This window comes from Paralichthys olivaceus, chromosome 5 (genome assembly GCF_024713975.1).
Source record: "Paralichthys olivaceus isolate ysfri-2021 chromosome 5, ASM2471397v2, whole genome shotgun sequence".
Classification (NCBI taxonomy): Eukaryota; Metazoa; Chordata; class Actinopteri; order Pleuronectiformes; family Paralichthyidae; genus Paralichthys; species Paralichthys olivaceus.
This window is the reverse complement of record NC_091097.1, coordinates 3325894-3346958: the sequence shown is the minus strand read 5'-3', so window position 1 is coordinate 3346958 and position 21065 is coordinate 3325894. Positions and strand designations below refer to the sequence as shown.

The window sequence follows — 21065 nt, the reverse complement described above, 5'->3', positions numbered from 1 at the left end:
TACATTTTATGACCGTGAATTTTTACATGGCAAAGTTATTTTATTAGCAGCTGCAGCTTTTATGATAATTTGATCTGTTTTATAGTCAAACAATTATTGGATACTGACTCTTCTGTGTTCCATTTTCAACAAGAGGCAAGAAATAAACTCTATGGAGGGTGGATTTACTCTTGAAAAACATTTAGATTAACAGTAGACATACAAAAGAATTGAACTTCATACTTATCAGGACTTAACATTTTATTCTGTACTTTTTCAGAATTTCTGTACAATAACCAACATTTTCAAGACCTGGAAATGATCACTTTTCTAAGTAATCCAAATGTTTTAGAGCCACAGAAGAACCCTGCTTCGAGAACAACACAACCGAAGCAAACAGGGAACATGGAGTCTTTACTTCAGAAAGTCTGATGCAATCCACACTTTGGCTGTCAGATCATTCTGCTAGGAGCTGCTTCTCATAATATCTTTCTAGAAAACTATAAGAGAAAGAAACAGAAATGCCCTATATTATGAATCCAAGTTGAATGCCCACCAACCTCTGCCAGGAAGCCTGGTGTTTGACAAACACACTGACAGCAGAGGCAGACTGCTTCTCTTCACCAACATGAGGCATGTAGAGAGCCACACTGGAGGGGCAGTGAAAGACAGGAAGAAGCTCACATGTGTTCATTTATCTGACACACTTGTCTCATGTTGAAGAGCTTCTCAAAGAGTTTGAGAAAGGCTGAAGATGAACGCTGGGGTTGGCCTTAGAATCATTTTGAGAGGGATTTTGGGAAACAACGTAAAGCCTATTTGAGTCAAATTAAAGTCTGATAAACCAACTCGATTACCAGGATGAAGACACTTGATTGGTTTGTGAGACTCAGATGGCTGAAGCATCATTAGGTTTGGCTCAGCTGGAATGTGGCTGTTAGATTTTCTTCCACCTTTTAGAGTCGAAAAAAGAGAGATCTGTTTACAACCAGAATGAGCAGTTGGAATGATTACATACAGATGGACCTGTGAGTACTCAATTAAGAAAGACTGTTAAAAATGAGCATCACTAGAGGCCATATAAACATTCTCACTCTTTTCCTAGAGGACACCCCTCCGCTGTGTTCAGACTACAAGCAATGCTGCCTGTCATTTCCTGTAGTGTTGTTGCATGGACCAAATAATCAGTCAGCTTTGACAAAGCGGCTAAGCAAAGGCTGACAGCATTATTTCCCCTTTATAGGAGATTCTGTAACACTAGACATGATCTGAGTCGGGCCTGACATCTAGTGGTGAAAAGGATGATTCTGAAATCACTGTTAGCTGGGAGTTTATCTGTTCATCTTCAACAAAAATCATGCAAAATAATTCTGTGTACCTTTGCACAGATGCAACCGAGGCCTCACTCAGACAGAGCAGAGCAACTTGAGTTACTTGCAGTGTAAACAAACAGAAAGATCCCCTCGTATCGCCTTCGTTAGTTCCTCCAATTTGCCTGCTGAAGAACAGTGTGGTTTGGTTTGTATCTCACAAGCGGCAGCTATCCATACAAATAAACCTACACATAGAAAGTTATCATCGGTTTCAGCATGACACTGAGAAAACAACAGAAAACAGACTATAAAGGTGGATTTCAATGAAAAAGACATTTCTCTAGCAGCTTCTTCTTCCGCTAAACAGTCATTAACTGAGAGCTAAGCCGAACTTTATAATACACAGGAATCATTGTTATGTAGAGTCCAGAGCTGCTGATTCTATGTGGCCCACGTGGCAGAGTGGAAGTCCAGTCTGAAGAGGTGTGGTGTGGTTTCACCTTGGCCAGAGGAGACAAGGCACATGACTCAAAGCATCAGCTAGTCTTAGAATTCACAGATGAAAGTGCTCTTACGTTTTAGAAGGTGGGTAGACCAAGAGGAATAAAATGATGCTGATGCATATTGACAAAAACGAGGAGAGTTCTCCAGAGGACACCATCTTATTGAGAAATCATTTCTGTATATGACCGAGACACCACCTCGGCTAGGCAGACAAGGTCTCTGAGTTAAATGCTGTAAGAGAGGGGCACTGCATTCCTCTGCTTTTGACCACGTCTCAGTCATACAAAAAAAAAATATCATGATTGGAAGTAATGAAATCCGTCCATCCATCCATCCATCACTTATACCGCTTATTCTTTTAGGGACATATTGGGAACTGGATCCGCTCCCAGCTGACATTGGGCGAGAGGCAGGATATACAGGTCGCCAGCTTATCACAGAGCCAAAACAAACAACCATTCACAATCTCAGCTATAGTAAATTTAGTCTTCAATTAATCTAACCCCAATCTGCATGTCTTTGGACTGTGGGAGGAAACTGGAGCACCCAAAGAAAACCCATGCAGACACTGGGAGAACATGCAAACACACCGCACCACCCAAGTATTTCGATCATTGAATGAAATATGTCTTTCAAAGACTGGAGGGGGAGCTAAAGATTTTAGATGGCAGCGTAGAATGAGAAGTGATGTTAAGAGCGAATGACCTCAGCAGGGACGTGTGCTGGTGATCTCAAACAGTCATGCACTTTATGGATTGACCACAGAGGACTGGACCGCATGCTGAATATTAGCTGACGCCGTTCAGCTACCCTGCCTGTCGGGATGAATCCCATCTCTTCTGAAGAGCATGATCACACAGCAACATAAAATCGTCAATAAAATCCATGTGGAGTGGAGGCAGGGTTGCACTCCTTGACCAACGGTAGGAATGGGGCTAGAGACATGCTTTTCCACTATCATTTGAAACCATAGGGATTCATTTAGTTTTGATGGGCTCAGACTCCTGATTGTGTTGGCCCCAACATGCAGCTCTATTCTTGTGATGGACGTCAGAAGCAGATCTGTTTGTCCAGGGGACGTGTGTGAGTGTGTGAGGGCAGGGAGGAGATGTGTGCAAGCTGCCTGGACTAAGTAACAGGCACTGTGACTATGATGAGGATGGTGGTTGAGGTTGGAGGGTCTGTGTAGGTAGGAGGCCAGGAACCTTCAGCTGAGGAAGCCCTCTTTAGCATCTGTTGACAGCTTCTTGCAGCATTCTACGCTGCTTTGTCCCGGTCAAGGAGTAGCGAGCAGTCTGATCTACTGCAGCAACGGGTGGTTGAAACGCAGAGGTGAGTCTGCTCAATCAGGTGGAAGTGAGATGGCAGTGGCATCACCAGGATGGACCAGAGCCTCATCACTGACATAAAGCGGTGAGAGAGAACTAAAGGTGGAGGGGAATGGAGGGAAGCTCTCCCCCCAACTAGACAAAATATATGACCTCTGACCTTAATGGGTGGGAAGCCAGTTCAGTGCTGGTGTGCATCAAGGCTGGCCATTGGAGGGCGGGTGCAGAGGCAGAGACCAGCTGTGACACCGGGGTGGAGGGCGATAGAGCCACAGCGCCAGCAAGGCTGAGGGATTGCATATAAGAAGTATGCTTTTGTCTGGGCTGCCTTAAACATAGGTGTTGCGTTCTCTTTTGTGATTTTGTTCCTCGACTGTAAATGAAACAAAAAAAGGTCCCTTTGTCTTTAGTTATCGGCCTGGCATTGAGTCCAGAACCGCCCTGAGAGTCAGGGCTGGGAGCTGCCCTGGCTGTCAGGGTCTGTCCCTGAGGAGCTGGTGTCTGAGTCTGAGTCGTCATTGTTGTGGTCACCCTCTGCCAGGCTTTTCTCCCGTATTTGCCTGTGGGTGGTGCTGAGGCGAGCCAGCAGGCCCTGGTAGTTGAAACGACCACGCTTCTCGCCAAATGGGTCCTGGGTAGAGGAGACAGAGAAGTAAACCAACAGAGAGAGGTGAGACAGACAAAAACACCAGGTGCAGATGTTAAACCGAGGCTGCTTATATCTGGCTACAGGTATAATCAAACATGCTACCGTTGGTATAAGTCTATGTAACTGAGCAGGAGCTGAAGTTATCCACTGATGATCCAATGTCCCAGCGCTGGCACACACCACCAAATAATGTTTACTGATTTGATGCCAAGACGCCCAATTAGAGCCTCAAATCTGCAGCATCATAACATTAGCAGTCCATTTGATTTCATAACACTCTATGCATCAGTAGGAGATATTTTATAATTTTTCAACTGTGTTGGGAGCCCTCAGGTCCTCTTTATTGTGGTTTAAGTGCAACAAGAAGAAGAATCTGGTCAATCACAAGACACACCTACGGCCTTGTTTTAATAGAGCTGTGTAAATTAGTGAAACACAAATGAGCCACTATCGTAAAAATATTTCAAAATTAAGACAAAGTATTCTACTTTTGCGTCTTTCTGCATTTTAATCTTCAAATTAACTCACCTGTGAGCACAAAACTGAGGTAAATACCAAACTGTACTGACTCAGAATGGTTTAGGACAGTCAAAGCAGTGATATACATCCATACAACATTTCTGCTTGGATTTAATGCCGATAGCTTTAAATGAATTCCCACAATATTTGTATTTGTTCAAATATAAGTTGTCATTAATTTCAAAAGTGTAAAATGAGCAGATAAGAAAAAAGTGGAAAAGAAATAAATGTAGATACCTGCATGTTCTGTCCCTGTAGATGCAGTCTCTCTTTACAGACTCCCTCATAGAAATCGTAGTATTCTAGGAAGGACTTCTCCATCACACTCCTAAAAAACACACATTCATTCATCATTTCATTTTTTTTTCAGTGTTGTTGTGTTTCACATAAAAAGAATGCAGCAGGAGATTCTCCGGTCAGACGCCCTCACAACAACAGGAAAATCTCCAGAACATGTGGCGTCTGGGTAGAGCTTTCAGAGAGCAGGACATGACCTGAGACATCAGAGAGCAGTAAATTCCGCTGTGTTTTTTGTTTCCAGCACATTGACACCAACTTTAGCCCTTATCAGCAAAAGCTCTCAAATCTCATAGTTTCTACAAGCTCAAATCTTCATCTACTGCGTGAACGGCCCCTCTTTTTCATTCTGGGATATTTGTTATCTTTCTTGGGTTTTTTCAGTTTAGGGCCATCGTGAGTCAATACACCAGCTCGCTCACTGGAAATTCTACAGACATAATCCTTCTGTTTCTCACATGGGCTCGCTCGGACATTATCCAGAGTTATTATTTAAGGGTTCAGAGGAGAAACTCCTGATATAGTCCAGAGGAACTTACGTGGACATTTTTACGTTGTCACATACAGCCCCTCCAGATAATTTCAAGGTAATATCTTGAGTTCAGTGTATGTCTAAAAGTAGCTTAAGGTGATAAGCACCAGGAAGAGAGGAGTGAAGATAAAATATGGTAAAAATATATAAAAGAAATACAAACATATTACAGAAATGAAAACATATTACAGGTGTAAGAAAAGACAGGATGAATCAGACATTTATGTTAGGTCCTGTTGGTATTAACATTTGTCTTGAGTGATCCGATCACAAATCAAAGTTCGTCTGTTCACACTTGGCTTCAGAATGTTTCTCAACTTGTCTCCAGTTAGCTCTTGTGTTGAAATCTCACTTCCCCACTCTTCATGCTAATAAACACTCATCATTTCTGTTTGAATGTAAGTTTCTGTGTGTCGCGGTAGAAGAGAGAGAGTGGGGCCAGGAGGAGCTGAGCAAATGAATGCACTGCACAGATCTACTATTGAATAAGGTGTGGCTCATATGTGGCAGTGGCCAAAAAACAATCAATATGTTTAGGTGGTCCATCAGTTTGGCCCAGGACACATAGGTGCATTCATATCTGTCCTTAGAGCTGTTCACTTGGGATCAGATCACTCAGGATGGATTTTTATACAAAGTCTGAACCGGGCTGTAAGTCTCACCAGAGAGCTTTTGGACAGGAGACTTTGCCCTCCAGCATGTCACACACTGCCACCCTCATGGTTTCATGGCGGATGCACTCGTTGTAGTTCTTACTGTCTCCTGGGTGGTGCTCCTGAAAGACACACACGCACACACACACACACACACATATATACAAGAAAATTATAAACCCTTGACCCAAAAAAAAACAAAAGAGCTGTGATTCAAATCAAATTGGTCAAACGCATCTTATGCCATCCAAAATACTAAATGATACCCTATATAAAAGAGATTAAAAGCTCCGTGAAAATGTCAGCTAATAATAAACAAATGTTTGTGAGAAGAAGAAACAGCAGATTGAGAAAACTGAGACAAGCTGCTTTTGTTTGACAAGTAAGACGTTGACAAATGGTACAATTAAATATATAGATGATGTTAGGCATGTGTATTGACATTAAAAAATACACATCATTTGTGAATTGCCAATGTGAACATTTAAGTCTTTCATAGTTTCAGACTTTAACTCCTCCTGGAAAAACATTTTTTCACAGCACACAGTAGTCTTTCCACTCCTCAGCTTGACGTAATGCATATTGCTCAGGTGAGTAAGCAAAGTTGGACACTACTTTCCATGATGCATTGTGGGATACATTGAGTCTATAAAGGGGATAATAATTCTGACTTAACAGTCGGACCATACCACAAAATAGTGTCCTCACTGCATAGTGAGTGATTTCAAACAGCCACAGACCCATCTTATTTTAATTTCTTATATTATGTTGCAAGTAATGTATGACAAATTTAAAGACATTTCCCAACTCATCAATTAAACCCTCGCCCATTTTCAAACAATGCGCATCAACTCTATCTTAAGTCACAAACACACAGTACCTGTTCAAAGCCAGGTTCATTGTGATAGGGGTTCTCTGTCATCAGAGACTGGATAGAGATGAGGACAGATGAGATGCTCTGAGCTGGACTCCATGCTGGGCCAGTCCATGTCCTGCACACAAACACACCTTACAGCACTATATACACAGTTACAGTAAAGTCACTTATCTCTCATCATGACTGTGCATCCTAGATGGATTTCTGATGAGACAAAAAAAAAATCCAGAATTTGAAAGGAATGACTAAGACTTACCCCAAGATGCTGAGGCAAACCTTGCCATTGCGGTAGAAGTTGGGGTTGAAGCGGACTGTGTTGTGTCCCGTGGTGATGAGCTTGACCCGGGGTGGGTGGATGGGGTAGTCGGGTGGGCAGCGGAACAGGAAGAGAAAGAAGCCGCCCTCATATGGTGTGTCAAATGGCCCTGTGATAAGGGCATGGATCTGTGGGGAATAAGGGACATTGTAAGAGGTTGGTTTAATGGACAGAAGGTAGGAAGAATCTTAGATTAAGAGATTGGTGGGTTGAATAAGAGACCATGAGAAATGTACATAGGCAGAGAGGGATGCTGGAGACAAAGAGGTCATGGAGCAGAAAATCTGACCTAGAAAAACACTGACAATATCAACATCAAAAAAACTCTGAGAGAAGCAAGGGTACAAGTGAGGGCATTGACAAGTGTCAGTGATCCCCAGACCTAAAAATATCACTCCTACCACATTATTTAATAGAAGCCCTTTTAAATAATGTGGTAGGAGTGATACTTGACTATACTGGTTTCAACACATGTTGAACTGGAAAAACCCATTGTGGCAGTGACAGTGTGACACATGCTGGAAACAAACAAGGAATCTTTGAGGAATTTAACATAAATTAAATACAGACGTCAAGTAACTGGACACATGCAACTTTGGTGAGATTTCATTATGAATCAACGCTTCACTTCACTCACAAGCTTTTTCCTGGAGCTTTCACATGCAACTCTTGGTCTTTGTTGGCATAAGGATGGAGTTTTCTCAATTGTCATGGAAAATGCTTGGTTATGTGCTAGTCAGTATGCCAGCTGAACCACCTCCATGACATTTTGGGCAAACTCTATCTGGCAACAAGATGTAGATGAGATGTGGTAATTCTGTGAAATTCATTTTTGTATAATATATATTTTTGTATTTTTTTTTATACAGAAGAAAATGTTATTGCTGCAGGGTTTTGATTTAGGTTCGATTCTTGTTGGGGCAAGATAACCCTCGAAAAACAAGGGGAAGGAAGAAGAGGTGAAATGGGATTGGGCCTTAATTTGGCCGCGTCAAAGCTGTTGCCACGGAAATACAGAGCAAAACTTTTTCACCCAAAATATCAAAAAGGACCACTTCACTGCCTGATTAGCATAACTGTGAAGTTTAATCAAATAAATTCTGTTATGTTTTTGAGTTCAGCTCAGGAACCAAAAAGGACATAAAGGTGCTACTGCACCCTATATGAGGACAATGAATTGAGGGTTGTCTTATATTTCACATGTACATAGTATTGCAGAATACCAATAAACTCACACCACTGTAGAAAATCTAGAGACGGGACTCAGGTGGATATTCCTTTAACGCTATATTCACCCACAGCCGAGAGTCATCCACCATTTGACTTGCTTAACATGATGACACGCCACTGAATTGTAGGGTTCTTATTTATTCTTCTAGGCTAACACGTGTCAAGTCAATCTATAGTGCACAGTATACCAGCCTATAAAGTGTTCAGTTAGTCAACTTTAATCTGCACATGTCTTTGAAGGCTGGTAAAACACGTTCTGCCACCACTGAGGAAATAAATTCACGTTGAGAGAATGGAGTTCTTAGCATCTGGCCCACAGCTCGTTCTCATGCATTCCTGTCCTCCACATGAGAGAAGATGCACTTCAAAATGATTCACTGCAAATCTTGTAGACTATTTTGTATTGTGCACTGTGAGCACATGTGGTTCACTTTTCTTCTTGCTAATGTCAGAGAGTACATCAATCCTGTGACTGTTTTTTACAAATGTTAATATACGTGATGATAATTGCTGGACAAATGTTTATGAAAGGAAAGGACAAAATAGTGTCCCACAATGTCCTGCAGCAGCCACTTTTAAAATGACAGACTCACCTTTGTAGTTTCACACCAGCAGATGCATGTAAATGTAGTCCCAACAACAAAGCACGTATTTTACTCGTTCAGCTCTTGGCTGAGCTCCATATCTATACTTAGATGATTTTCTTTTCTTTAAAAACCACAGTCAGGTGCAGTGTTGAAGAACTAACTTTTCTTTTTAACAATATCATCATCTTAACACATACATCAATGTGTTTTCACTAAATCTCCATTGTGGAATTCATTAAAAAAAGATTGTCTCTACTTTACTCTACAAGAGTTCACTTATGTCTAAATATTATTTACTCTTTTTATTTCAATGGCTCAATACTGTCTACTTGTATCTTCCTTATTTCAACATTTCAATCCTTCTCATTTTTTTATTCTTGAATTACTGTTTTAATATTTAATTTGCTGTGTCTCCCTGATTTTGAATTAGAAATATATTTGCAATTTAAAATCCAGTCGGTGACATTAAGATTATGTCTATAAACCTCTAACTCTCTGGCTCACTTCTTTAAACTTTGTTTTGAAAGGTACTAGGGTTGTATTGATTATTTAAGTTACTCAAATAATTCAATGCCAAACATTCCTCGATTCAACCTATTTGCATCAAAGTTTTGTTTAATTGATATAACTATGTTTTGCGGAGCAGTCACTGTGTTTTGAAGCCTGTGTGGGCAGCCTCACTCTTGTTGTGTGCCTGAAGGTGTGTCACCATTTCACGTGAATTTTTTTAAACTGTACTTTGTCTAGACACAGTTTCATTATGATCAGAAAAAGTTTGACACTTCTCATAATAAAATATAAGATCCCTGACTCTGTGTTTATTACCAGTGTTTTATGTGAGCAGCGGCACCAGTCTCTCTCCCTCTCTCTTACAGACGTGAGCGTCTGTGTTGAGTCTATGTTGACTAGCTTCCAGAACCTTTAAATGTCTTTTGGCACCAAATTCTCTGTGTGGTGTTGGTCAACTGTCCTCAGGTGATAAGACTCTGCAACTCTGCTCTGCTGCTGCGCGGAGCAGACACAGTTATGGTCTAAAACAAAACTTATCATTTAAACAAACAATAGTAAGGCATCATTTATTGATATCTCTATATTATTTTGCTCTTCTTCAGCTTTAGATCAGATATTTACAATTTCGATCTTAGTTGTGTACTTTGCTGATGTGAGACCACAGTGATATTGCTACACCAAACTCAGATGAACACCGATCACTTGTGATCGTATATATCTTAGGACGGATGTTAATACAAGGTCTGAACAGGGCCATAGTGGGAATGTTTTGTCAGACAGGACCCCTTACCTTGGTCATGTCTTGAGGATCAGGGACGACAAACATCCCTGGGGGAGGTTCCTTGTAGATTGACATGATATCCCTGCAGAGACAAAGAGAGAGTGTGAGGGAGACAGATGAGGTCTCCACTATGGCAGAGTGATCAGAAAGAGGCGTCCACAAAGATATACATCACTGAAGCATCTGTTAATAACAAATACTTTCCCAGAAACAACCCTGCTGTCAACGTTTATCAATGGGACTAGATGTTTAGTTGAAGAAGTTGCACATGGTTCAAACTTTCCACAAGATTCTCCTGAGTAACTTCCACACAACTTGTGATGGCTGAGTAGATACTACAAAGAGGAAGTGAAACATTACAACCATCTTTGTAATTTGGGTGAACTGACCCTTTAATATATTTGTAGTCTTGTTCAATTAGGATCCAACATAACACGTGTTGAATGTAAGTGCAGATCAAAACTAAGTTAAACAGCAGGTTCTCCTGATATGATCCTGATGTGGCATGTGTGTTCCTTTATTAAGATTAATTTATTAAAGTACGTGATCACAGAAACTTTATAGAAGGCTTTCACTTTCATTTTTACTCATAGTTGAGTTTTCGGGCCGTCTACTCACCTGGAAATTGCCACATTTTTGTTTTGGAAATCATTGCACTTGTTATTACCTCTTTATCCTCAAGATGCACTGCTGGGAAGCCTTCTCGTTGTCCCAGTCCGTACTGAGGGTCGGGTCCCAGGGCGTGGCGTGGATTTGGGAAAGGAGGCCCGCTCCTGCCACCCCGCCGACACCCAGCGCGATACCGGGGAGAGGCGAGGAGGCGTGTAAGGTTGGAGACACGGCCACGACCGGTGGCAAAGTGCCGGGGATGAATGTGTTGCCAAGCCCGGCAGGGATAGCAGTGACAGCGGACATGGGGGCCACTACAGCAGTTAGGCCACTGTGCGCGGCCGCAGCGGGAGGGGGAGAGGCCGGGTTGGAGTTGGGGTGGTCACCGGTGGCTACCGAGTCTCCCCCGGGGAGAGAGTTGACCAGAGTCGGCAGCAGCGAGGCTCCGCTCCCGTGTCCGATGACGCCTGAGCCAAGGGCACCGCCGCTGGACTCCTCTCCGAAGCTGTCCGCCATGGCTCGGAAGCTAGCAGGCTAAAGCACAACCGTCGGTGTGGAGAGCCTGACAGTGCTAATGGTTAGCTAACGTTAGCTCAGCTGACAGCTAAGTTACCTCCGCTTGTTTTCTCGGCCTGTGGGATCAGAGAGCAGTCACCCGGGGCGGAGGTGAGGCCACGAAAGACGGCATTTCTTCCCACGACATGGTGGCTACTTGTGGTTAGCTGAACTGCATTTGTCCCCAGGCCTCCCAAAAGTAAGAGGAGGTCAGAGAAATGGCTCAGTCTACCTCGCTCCGGCTCGTCAGTCACTCCAGCGCCCGGTTGTTGTCTGTTTATCGGGACGTGGTGTCAGAATCAGGCGTTTTAAACCGACCACTTCCTCCGAAGTCCGTAAACACAGCGCAACTTCAGGATGTGATTTCTCAACCACCACACTCAGCGGTAACACACGCGACATCCGGGGCGGCCTTTCACAGTAAAGGTCCCCTTTGATCGTTTCATTAAGTTGTGTAATGTTGAAAGCGCTACGTGACTATCAAAGTAAAATATTAGATTATTAAATTATTAGTGAAAGATTGTTACATATAGATCGACTGAAATCATTTCATAAATGGCACACCAGCATCTGAGACAATATTGTGGGTGACAGCTTCCACTACGCTCAAAGCTTATCAGACTTTTGAAAATAATATTGAGCAAATCAAGAAATAATACTGAGGGGTAAATAATAATAAAAAAATAAAGCTCATCTGTTTCTGTGACCAGAGTCCACCACATTCAAATTCTCCTCAGTGAAGTCGGGCTGGGCAGGGTGTTGTTTCACTGGAGTGCATCAGTTCAGATCACAAGGTACACTACAATCACCACAGGAGAAGGGAACGTGTTTTGATTCCCACCAAGCACCGGTCATACACATAAATCATACATCAGTAAATGACCCCCCTGCAAGAACCTCACAAAAGCTAAGATTTTATTTGTCCCAGATCAGGACAACAGTATAAATTCATTTCTGAGGAGTTTTGGTCAGCGAGATGAGTATAATCTATCAATCCATCCATCATCTACCGCTCATCCTTTTGAGGGTCCCGGTGGGAGCTGGAAACAATCCCAGCGGGTGAGAGGCAGGATACACCGTGGACAGGTCACCAGTCAACCACAGAGCTGACATACAGAGACGACTTCTCACTCACATTCAAGCCTAGTTAATTTAAAGTGTACAATTTCACATAACACCAATCTGTAGATCTTTGAGCTGTGAGAGGAAAACCAGAGTAACTGGAGAAAGCCCATGAAGACAGGGGGACAAACTCCACACTGAAAGATCCCCAGGATGCGAACCAGAAACCTTCTTACTTTGAGGCAACGATGCCCAATGACCATTCTCTAATGGACAGCAATTATTGTAATTACATTTTTGACTGGTTTTAAATAAAAACCAGGGCTCCTCAGTAACACCACTTTGTCACAGTCATGTTTTATAGTCATAACTGAGGACAATCAACAATAATGCTGCTGTCACCTTTATTTATTTATTACTGCATATGGTAATCATATATCCATAGTATGAACCAAAACTGTAATGGTCTGCTTTATCAACTCTTACTATTAATATTCCACATTAGTCTATTCAAGATTCACATACATACACATATGCTTCATGCAGTATTCTAGATTCTATTTTTAAATTTTCCCTCCATTAGTAAGATGTCAGCTCAGAAAAGTGATTAATTCTTCAACTGAATGGAAACATTAGCCAATAGGGAAACAAATATTTGATCAATTAGAAGAAAGATTTGCCATCTTCCATTTTTCATACAGCACACTCAGGAATGTCAACACTTGCTGTCACTGGAAGAAAGTTACATTTTAACAATTGTCACCTGTAGTAAAGAGCCTCAAATTATGACCCTTCAGACATTACATGGGATGTGCCCGCATGAAAAAGACAAAAAGCTAGATATGAATTTCAAGTATAGAAGAAAGAAAACTCAAAGCAGATAGCTTAGTTATCCCAACCATTTATTCTGGACAGATTTTTTCAACCGAAGTGAGGTCTTACATAAAACTTCAGAAAAACAAAAATAAGTGTAGGAACATAAAAATGTAGGATTGGAGGTTTTTTATCCTCAGATCTTTAACATTGTTTTCCCCCCTGTTGATTGGAATGGCCCATCAGCTCAGTCAGAGTTCCCGTTCTGGAAACCCTCCGCCCCCACCTCTTCAGATGGAAGGAGGGGAGGAAGGGAGAAGGGAGCAGGGAGGGGAAAGGAGACAGAAGGAGGGCAAGGAGGTATAAGTGAAGGGAAGAGAGGTGTGGGTGTGCTTCCACATTTACATGGCGAACAGGATGAGGAACGCCACCATCAGACAGAAGAGACCCATAGCCTCAGACAGAGCAAAGCCCAGGATGGCATAGGAGAAGAGCTGCTGCTTCAGGGAGGGGTTCCTGTGGAGGACAGGAAAAAACAACCAGTATCAGCCTCAGCAACCAGCATAGAACACAACATGGATAATCAATTACAAGTGTTACTGACCCTGTGGTCTCTGCCAACAGCTGTTTTGCAGTTAAATTCTGAATTTCACAACCGTTACCACATGTAGAAGATGAGTCATTTATTTGTAGCCTTTTTGCATCTACAGTGACAACCAAATGCTTCCTGTATATGAGAGTGTTAGTCAGACGCATTAGTATAAAAGGAGCCAAAACGCTCATGTGGATGAAGCCTTAAGAGACGTTGATTCATTTTGGAACCTGTAGTTTGTTTTGCAGAGTGTCTGCTGTTTGAACAGATTAGACAGAACACATGTCAACGTGATGCAAGGCAGTTCATCAGTACAGCAGCTTCAGCTTTCAACAGGAACAGTTAAATGTGTTTAATCCAACATAATGAAAGTCAGTCGATAGTGTGCTCAAATGTTTATCACAAGGCCTCACTGTATTAACATGCTGGCCAGAATGTTTAATAATGGTAACATATGTAAAAACTTTTGAGATATACACAAACCCATTTACAAATATATGGATTTTTTGGGGGGGGGGACAGGAAGCTACTTTTCTCTAGCAGCTAGTTCCATGTTTAACATCTTGAAATTGGGTCTTTGTGCCCTTGAGTTTTTGACTGTCTGACTCTCCTCTGGTTGTTTTCTGGCTGCATATCTGGCAGAACACAGATCCCCCCTCTAATATCTGTATGGTAAATATGTAGTTGAAGCTCTGAAGTGAACGCAGTCAGGCAATGTAGTGGAAATGAGAAGCTTGGAATTAATGGTTTGTTTTGGACAGATATTACAGATATATGTCTGCTGAAGTGTTAATATATTTCATCATTATATGCACTAATTACTAATCTGAGAGAATTAGGTTCTTTCCAGCACCTGCTGGCCTACACAGAGACAGCTCTCATTTTATCTTGTGCTTAATTTTCTATTACTTTAACAAGTAGGCTGATGAGAAACACCTTAAGAGAAATATCTCAAAGTGCTGTGGATCAATTCATCCAAATGGCTGATGTGAAAAATGTTACCTGGCATAGCCAATGATGAGGCTGCCGAACACTGTTCCGATTCCAGCTCCTGAGCCGGCCACACCCACTGTGGCAGCACCAGCACCAATGAACTTGGCGGCAGTGTCGATGTCTCGAGAGACAGCACTGGTCTGGAAGGAGCGAGTTGCGACTACAGACTGGCTGAGTGGCAACAAGGCCTGGGAGAGGAGGGGAGAAAGTAGTTATTAATGAGTCAGACTGATTACTCAGACTAATGATGTTGACAAAAAGAAAACATTAGTGCAAATATAAAGACTTGACTTTGATTTATTTCAAATCGATGATGTAAGTGGTTGATCTGAGTAGAGGATATGAAAAACAACCTGCTGCTCAACTGTGGCTTCAGGTCTGTTGAAGAGGGAGACTGAGACTGGCCGGGCGAGGACTCTGGACCCCCCACGCAGCTGCAGACAACACAGAAAAAGAAGAACAAGTTAAAACTCAACTAACAATGAGAAATTGATTTTCTATTGCAACAATCAAAATAGGAGAGGCCTCAACAACTAATCTCAGCAAAAATTGAAGCCTCTACATGTGATTTCATGTCTTAATTAATTGAGAGAAGCAGTAATGTGAAACGTAGGACCCTTTCAGAAATGACCTGCAGGTAACATCTGAAAAATTGGCTAGAGTACACATGCTAACCATGCACAACGCAGTTTGCCTTTTACACATGCACAACGGAGTGGGAGGTTCTCTACGCACACAAGGGTGAGAGGTGGAGAGGCTAGGTGCAGCAGACAGAGGCAGGAAGTGATGTATTAATGCTGCTGCAGAGATCACATGATTTTCTTTACACAGACACCGGTGTCGGCTCTTATCACCACAAACTCTCCTGGGCATTTGTCTGCGTCTTTTGCATGTATGACACCGCTTTTTCAACAGGAAAATGAGCAACTTCATACCAAGAGACCAGGCGGAGACAGTTCGCAGAGACTTGCAAATGTTGAAAATGTTCAGTACAAGTACATTTTATCAAAATAAATCTGCATCACACATGCATCTCCTTCAGAGAAAATATGGAGAGTTCAGTGCATGACTGAAAGCAACTATACAAAGGAGAACTTTAATCAATAATGATTAACCCTATATATTTGCATTTTAACTTTCTGTTTATTGATTGAACAGCTTATCGTCTGAGCTCTATACAAGTATTTCTACAATCAGAGTATCCATTCAACACAACCCTGGCACTACACTATGGCAAACCTGTACTGTGGTGATCAGCGAGTCAGATTTAAATTTGGAACTGTGTCCTCCACAGCATGTCCCTGAATGAGATGGCCAGCTTGCTGCAGGGTCAGCTGACATGGAAATGCCACAGCCTATGCAACGGTCACAAAGCATCAACCCAGTGTGGCCACCCTCCACTGACAACTCAAGTTAAGTAACTGTGTCCTTGAGGTCAACAACTGATAGCTAAAAGTTGATGTAGCCACACTGAAATTCAACGATTTTTGCTTCAATGGGTTGTTTTGTACCGATTTTCACAACCTAATATATACGTGTTGAGTGATTACTCTTAGACATAGGAATATTAGATCCAACTTTCAAAGCTACATCAGTTCCTCAGCTGTACACGTCATTAGATGTTCAAAGTTGGACAGCTGACGTACCACAGCAGGTGAGGTGACAAACTTGGCGCAGGCATACATGGCTGGAACCTGGGGAGAGAAGAAACACAACATTAGTGTCTTCATACATGACAGATGAAGCAGTTGATTCAGTTACCTGATTAACATCAGTCATGTTCACATTAACCTGGAGCTTGTCAAGTTGAAAGGAAAGAGAAAAAAGAAAGCATGACATCTAGTTGCCATGACAGTTGTATAAGTGCTTGTATAACATGGACATAAACAAAGTCTACCAATCTTACAGAGTTACACCTTAACACAATGTGTACAATACATCAATCCATGTCACAGGTTATAATGGTATCTACTTTTCGAATTCGTGTGCAGCCTTGAAGTCTGAACAGATGATTCAAAGAAGGCTGCAGCTTCAGTGTGTTGCTGCAAGGTTAAATCACATTCAGCTCAGGGTCAAAGTACTCACATGCTCGTGGAAATAGATTTCATGTGTGTAAAGTCATGCTTCCAAAAAACTTAAATTATGTTCCACCCTGGTGACAGTAATCTTGAGTACGCGGTGGTCCTTGTCAAGCAACAAGTTCCCCAAGGAGAAGTGCATCTCTGGTCAATGGCTCCTGACCAGTTCAGTCAGGGAGCTAATCCAATTGCATCGACTACAGCGAGGATCAGCTCCAGACTAAACCGCTAAACGTCCACACACATGCTGCCGAATGAATGGCTTCAACACTCCCTCACTTTCAGACGCCATTAGCTGCAACCTGGACGACATGTCCGTTTGCAACTTTCACCTGTTTCAGGATGTGCAGTTTGATTAATAACTACACGTGGAGGAAGAACAGACTCGATTGAACTATATCACAACCAGAGAGGGGGTTAGCTCGCGTCGATCTGTCCACTGTTTGACAGACTTGTCGGCGTAGAGGAGGGGGAGCGCCGGAGCTGAGCTAAGTTGCTAAGCTAACCAGCTAGCAGCCTTGAAGGTCAAAAAAAGAGCCGCAGACGCTCACATGGGGCCTAGAAAGAAGGGTCGGTGCAGCCCCTGCTAGAATGACCCCTCGCTGGGTTGTAGTGCAATGACAAGGCGCTACATGACCCCGCGTGTGTCCGACAGGGGTGCCCTTGTAGCGGTGGACTCGCACGGAGCACGGTAGGCCCGTCGTGTCAGACATTTTAACGCTCAGCCGCCTGTCAGCGGAGCCTGGCCGCGCTGAGCCCGGTGTGACCCGCTGCTCGCACGAGATCCAACACGGGCTGCTCCGACGGCCCCTCTTCGTGTTAGCAATGCTCCACCCGCTGCCTCGATGATAAACCGAGAACACACTCACCGGTCACAGCAATAAGTCATTCCCAAGAACCCAAGTCATTGAATGGCCGACCTAGCTTACTGGCTACCGTTAGCAAAGACAACTAGCGTCTTCTGACACTTCACTTCGTTCAGACGTCACACATGCATTGGTGGAGCTGTCCGCAGTGCAGACAGAGACGTGCAGCGGCTGGTGGTGCAGACATTACCGGTTAGTTCGGGCTTTCGGAGGGTCCGGGATTAGCTGCTCTCGCACACAGCGGCAGTCAATGAATGTAGGATGAGGCAAACTGTCACCTTGTCATTTATAAGCTCAGCTTCTGCGTCCTAAACGTCCATTGGTCCGAGAGAAGCGTCCTTCGTTCATAATTGGCCCATCGCCACGTCACATGCGTCCTTCCAGCCTATAGAATGGAGCTTTACTAAGGCACGAGGTTTGTGACTGGACAGAAGGTTTTGTGAAGGCGGGACCAGAGGAGCTTTCATTAATTCTATTGGACAGTATTGCCGGGAACGACGCGTTTGCTAGAGGCGACCTTTCAAAGCACATCCAGTGTCCTAGGCAGCTATTGGTTAGTCTACGGGAAGTCCCACCTACACAAGAATATACAAATAAATTATTTAATTACACACACACACACACACACACACACACACACACACACACACACACACACACACACACACACACACACACATATATAATATATAAATATATATATATACATACATTTTATTCATCCATCTATTTTGTATCTATATATACACTCAACATGTATCAAAAGTAATATAATCTAATTCAATAATTCAGCATAAAATCATCTTTTATGTGGGTTATTTTTATTCATTTTATATTTTGAGAATTTTTGTGTGTTTTTTATGATATTTTACAGATTTTCTTTTTAAATATAGGACTAGATGGTGAATATCTCTTTGACATTTCAAGGTCTTCTGCACAATTTAAGTTACCAACTACCAGTAGATGTTAGCAGGTGTTAGCGGCCACCAGTGGATGTTAGGGACATAACTTCAGCTGTGCATCTCAGCATCATCAAGTGTTTTGGCCTTGTAATCCAGTGGTGTCTAACTCAGACACAGAGAGGGCCAAAATTAAAAACTTAGACTACGTTGAGGGCCAAACAGGGACAACATTAAACAGGATAGACAGGACATTGGATAAAGTGCTAGGGAAGTGGAGTGGAGAGGAGTGCTTGCTGGACATTGTGCACTGTGGCTCGGCCTATGGAGCCCATGCACGACGCCTGACTCCCACTCGGCAAGTTGAGAATAGGGTTCGCTCGCGCAAGTTAAGATAGACATATGATATTTTATATTCTACCACAGGCCGGAAGTGGCCCACAGGCCTTGAGTTTGACATCTCTGTTATATATCGGGCTGTACATATATATTATACAGCCCGAACTTGAGGGTACGCTGAGGCTACAGGTAAATCTGAGTGGCTGCTGGCTTATATGGCTGTGCTATCAAAGCCATGTTTCCTTGTTCCACAGGGGTCTACTCTGACCTATAGGCCCAAACCCCCTCTTCCTTGTTGAACGTGGCCCACAATGTCAGCATGTTGGAGTGCTGCTTTTCCCTGTTGTGTTGCTTCTTTTGGTGTCCATTTCTGTCCTGTTGTCAGTGAGCGTCCAACAGCCCGTATTTGTCTCGGGACTCTGGGAGGGTGATCTCCAGCCTTGACAGGTGCATTTACACTCCTCTATACAAGACTTCTTACTGCTCCTAACAACTTTCTGATAACTGTCTATGTTACTAGTCTGTAGTCCTTCCTCAATGATATGAATTTAACACACACACACATCCATTGACGCATTAAAATGTTTCTTCCCCTCATCTCATCTGTGGGGGTCTACAATAATTTTTTAGACAGTTTTCATTTCTTATATTTTATTTGAATTTTTTACACAATAGTTGTCCTTTTTATAATCCATTTTTCCTTAGCACAACCTTAGAAACATGCCACATTGCATTTCACTAGACACATTACTCATGCATCTGACAAATAAAGCTTTAAAACCTCAAATAATTTAATTTCAATATTCATTCATAGACTCCCACACTCTTTACCCCTTTCGTCATCCCTCCATTCAACCCACTATTATGCACTGTGACCTCTGACCCCTGTATCCCCTCCTCAACTCTTGCATTGTCCAACCTGTATCTGCACTGCACTCCACCAGTGCACTCATTTCAGCTTCATCCAGATGAAAACGTCAGCTAATGTTAAAAATGTACATGTAAATAGCTCAGGGACATTTACTGCCACAGAGAAGGCAAGATGTCAGCTGATTTATGCCTACAATGCTGTCGGCTGATTGGATAATATCAGAGAAGGACCTGCACATAAATATTCATTATATCTTGTAAAAAAAGATAGATTTCTCTATGGAGATGCAGAGAGGGACGGATGGAGCTCATTCTTTTAGAATCCGTAGCAGCAGAGGGCGCTAGAACACAAGACGTAATTAAGTTTACTGTGTTTTTTTGGAGAATGAAGGTTTTAATTTTTCTAATTTTTAGACCCAGATTTTCTTTTGGTTTCATATTTGAAAAAAAATCACCAGGACATGAGGCTGCATAACAAAGATGTAAAATGAGATCTGAAAGGAGTGATGAGTTTCTTATCTGTACAAATTAAGACTAGAATAGAAACTTTCATTGTACAACATACAACAAAATTAAGATGCACTGGTTTGTCTTTCTCTTACTGACCTATTGCACTGATGAGCACCCTGTTTAATGCTCTCATTAAGAAGAAGGCTGACTCCATCTTCTGGAGATTAATAATGTATACTGTGTATAGTTTAACTTTAACTTTAACTTACACTCATGCACAAATGTAAATCTATACATACCGGGTCTTTATTTCTACATATGTATATCTTTTATTTCTTTTAGCCTTACTTGATTTTTATATTGCTATGTTTATACCTGCTTTTGCTCTTTCACCTCTTTCTCAGGGGCTCTGTAACATTTGAATTTCCCTACGGGGATTAATAAAGTACTTCTGATGTCTGATGTCTGAATTTGACTGTATGAGTATTATGAACCACACACTCCTCATCGCCTTCATGCTCAGCTGAACAAAGGCACCTTCAGTGACAGACTGATTCTGAACACTTGAACAGATCCTGCAGAAAACAGGGAACGATAAAGAAAAAGAATATCATACACACTCTGTATTTGTGTATGTCTGTTTGAAGACTATGTTACATATCTTTTTCAATGTGTATGCTGAGCATCTTTGGTATTACTTTAGTTTATTTTGTTCATTTCAGTGCATCCAAAACAAATTTATGGCAGAAAACAATACACTTATACATCATGTTTATATTTATAACCTTATTTCACATAAATACTGATGGCCATCCTTTTTTAAAAATTATTTCCTTTCTTTTCACAAATCCCATAACAACATAC

The 21065-nt window shown here is 42.2% G+C and overlaps 2 protein-coding genes across 2 annotated transcripts; both read right to left on the bottom strand.

Moving 5' to 3' along the window:
- Positions 1 to 222: 222 nt before the first annotated feature.
- Positions 223 to 11925, bottom strand: ube2z (ubiquitin-conjugating enzyme E2Z). Its single transcript, XM_020103684.2, has 7 exons — positions 10743 to 11925; positions 10085 to 10157; positions 6908 to 7095; positions 6655 to 6766; positions 5784 to 5896; positions 4530 to 4620; positions 223 to 3755 (listed from the first exon to the last, which is right to left on the bottom strand). Exons 1-7 carry the CDS (start codon positions 11198 to 11200, stop codon positions 3573 to 3575), a joined length of 1218 nt encoding a protein of 405 aa, XP_019959243.1. The 5' UTR covers positions 11201 to 11925; the 3' UTR covers positions 223 to 3572.
- A 1261-nt stretch (positions 11926 to 13186) lies between these two features.
- On the bottom strand, positions 13187 to 17995 carry atp5mc1 (ATP synthase membrane subunit c locus 1). The gene is made up of 5 exons (XM_020103699.2): positions 17834 to 17995; positions 16346 to 16393; positions 15053 to 15133; positions 14709 to 14887; positions 13187 to 13630 (listed from the first exon to the last, which is right to left on the bottom strand). The coding sequence occupies exons 2-5, from the start codon at positions 16382 to 16384 to the stop codon at positions 13516 to 13518; spliced, it is 414 nt and encodes a 137-aa protein (XP_019959258.1). The 5' UTR covers positions 16385 to 16393; positions 17834 to 17995; the 3' UTR covers positions 13187 to 13515.
- Positions 17996 to 21065: the final 3070 nt, after the last annotated feature.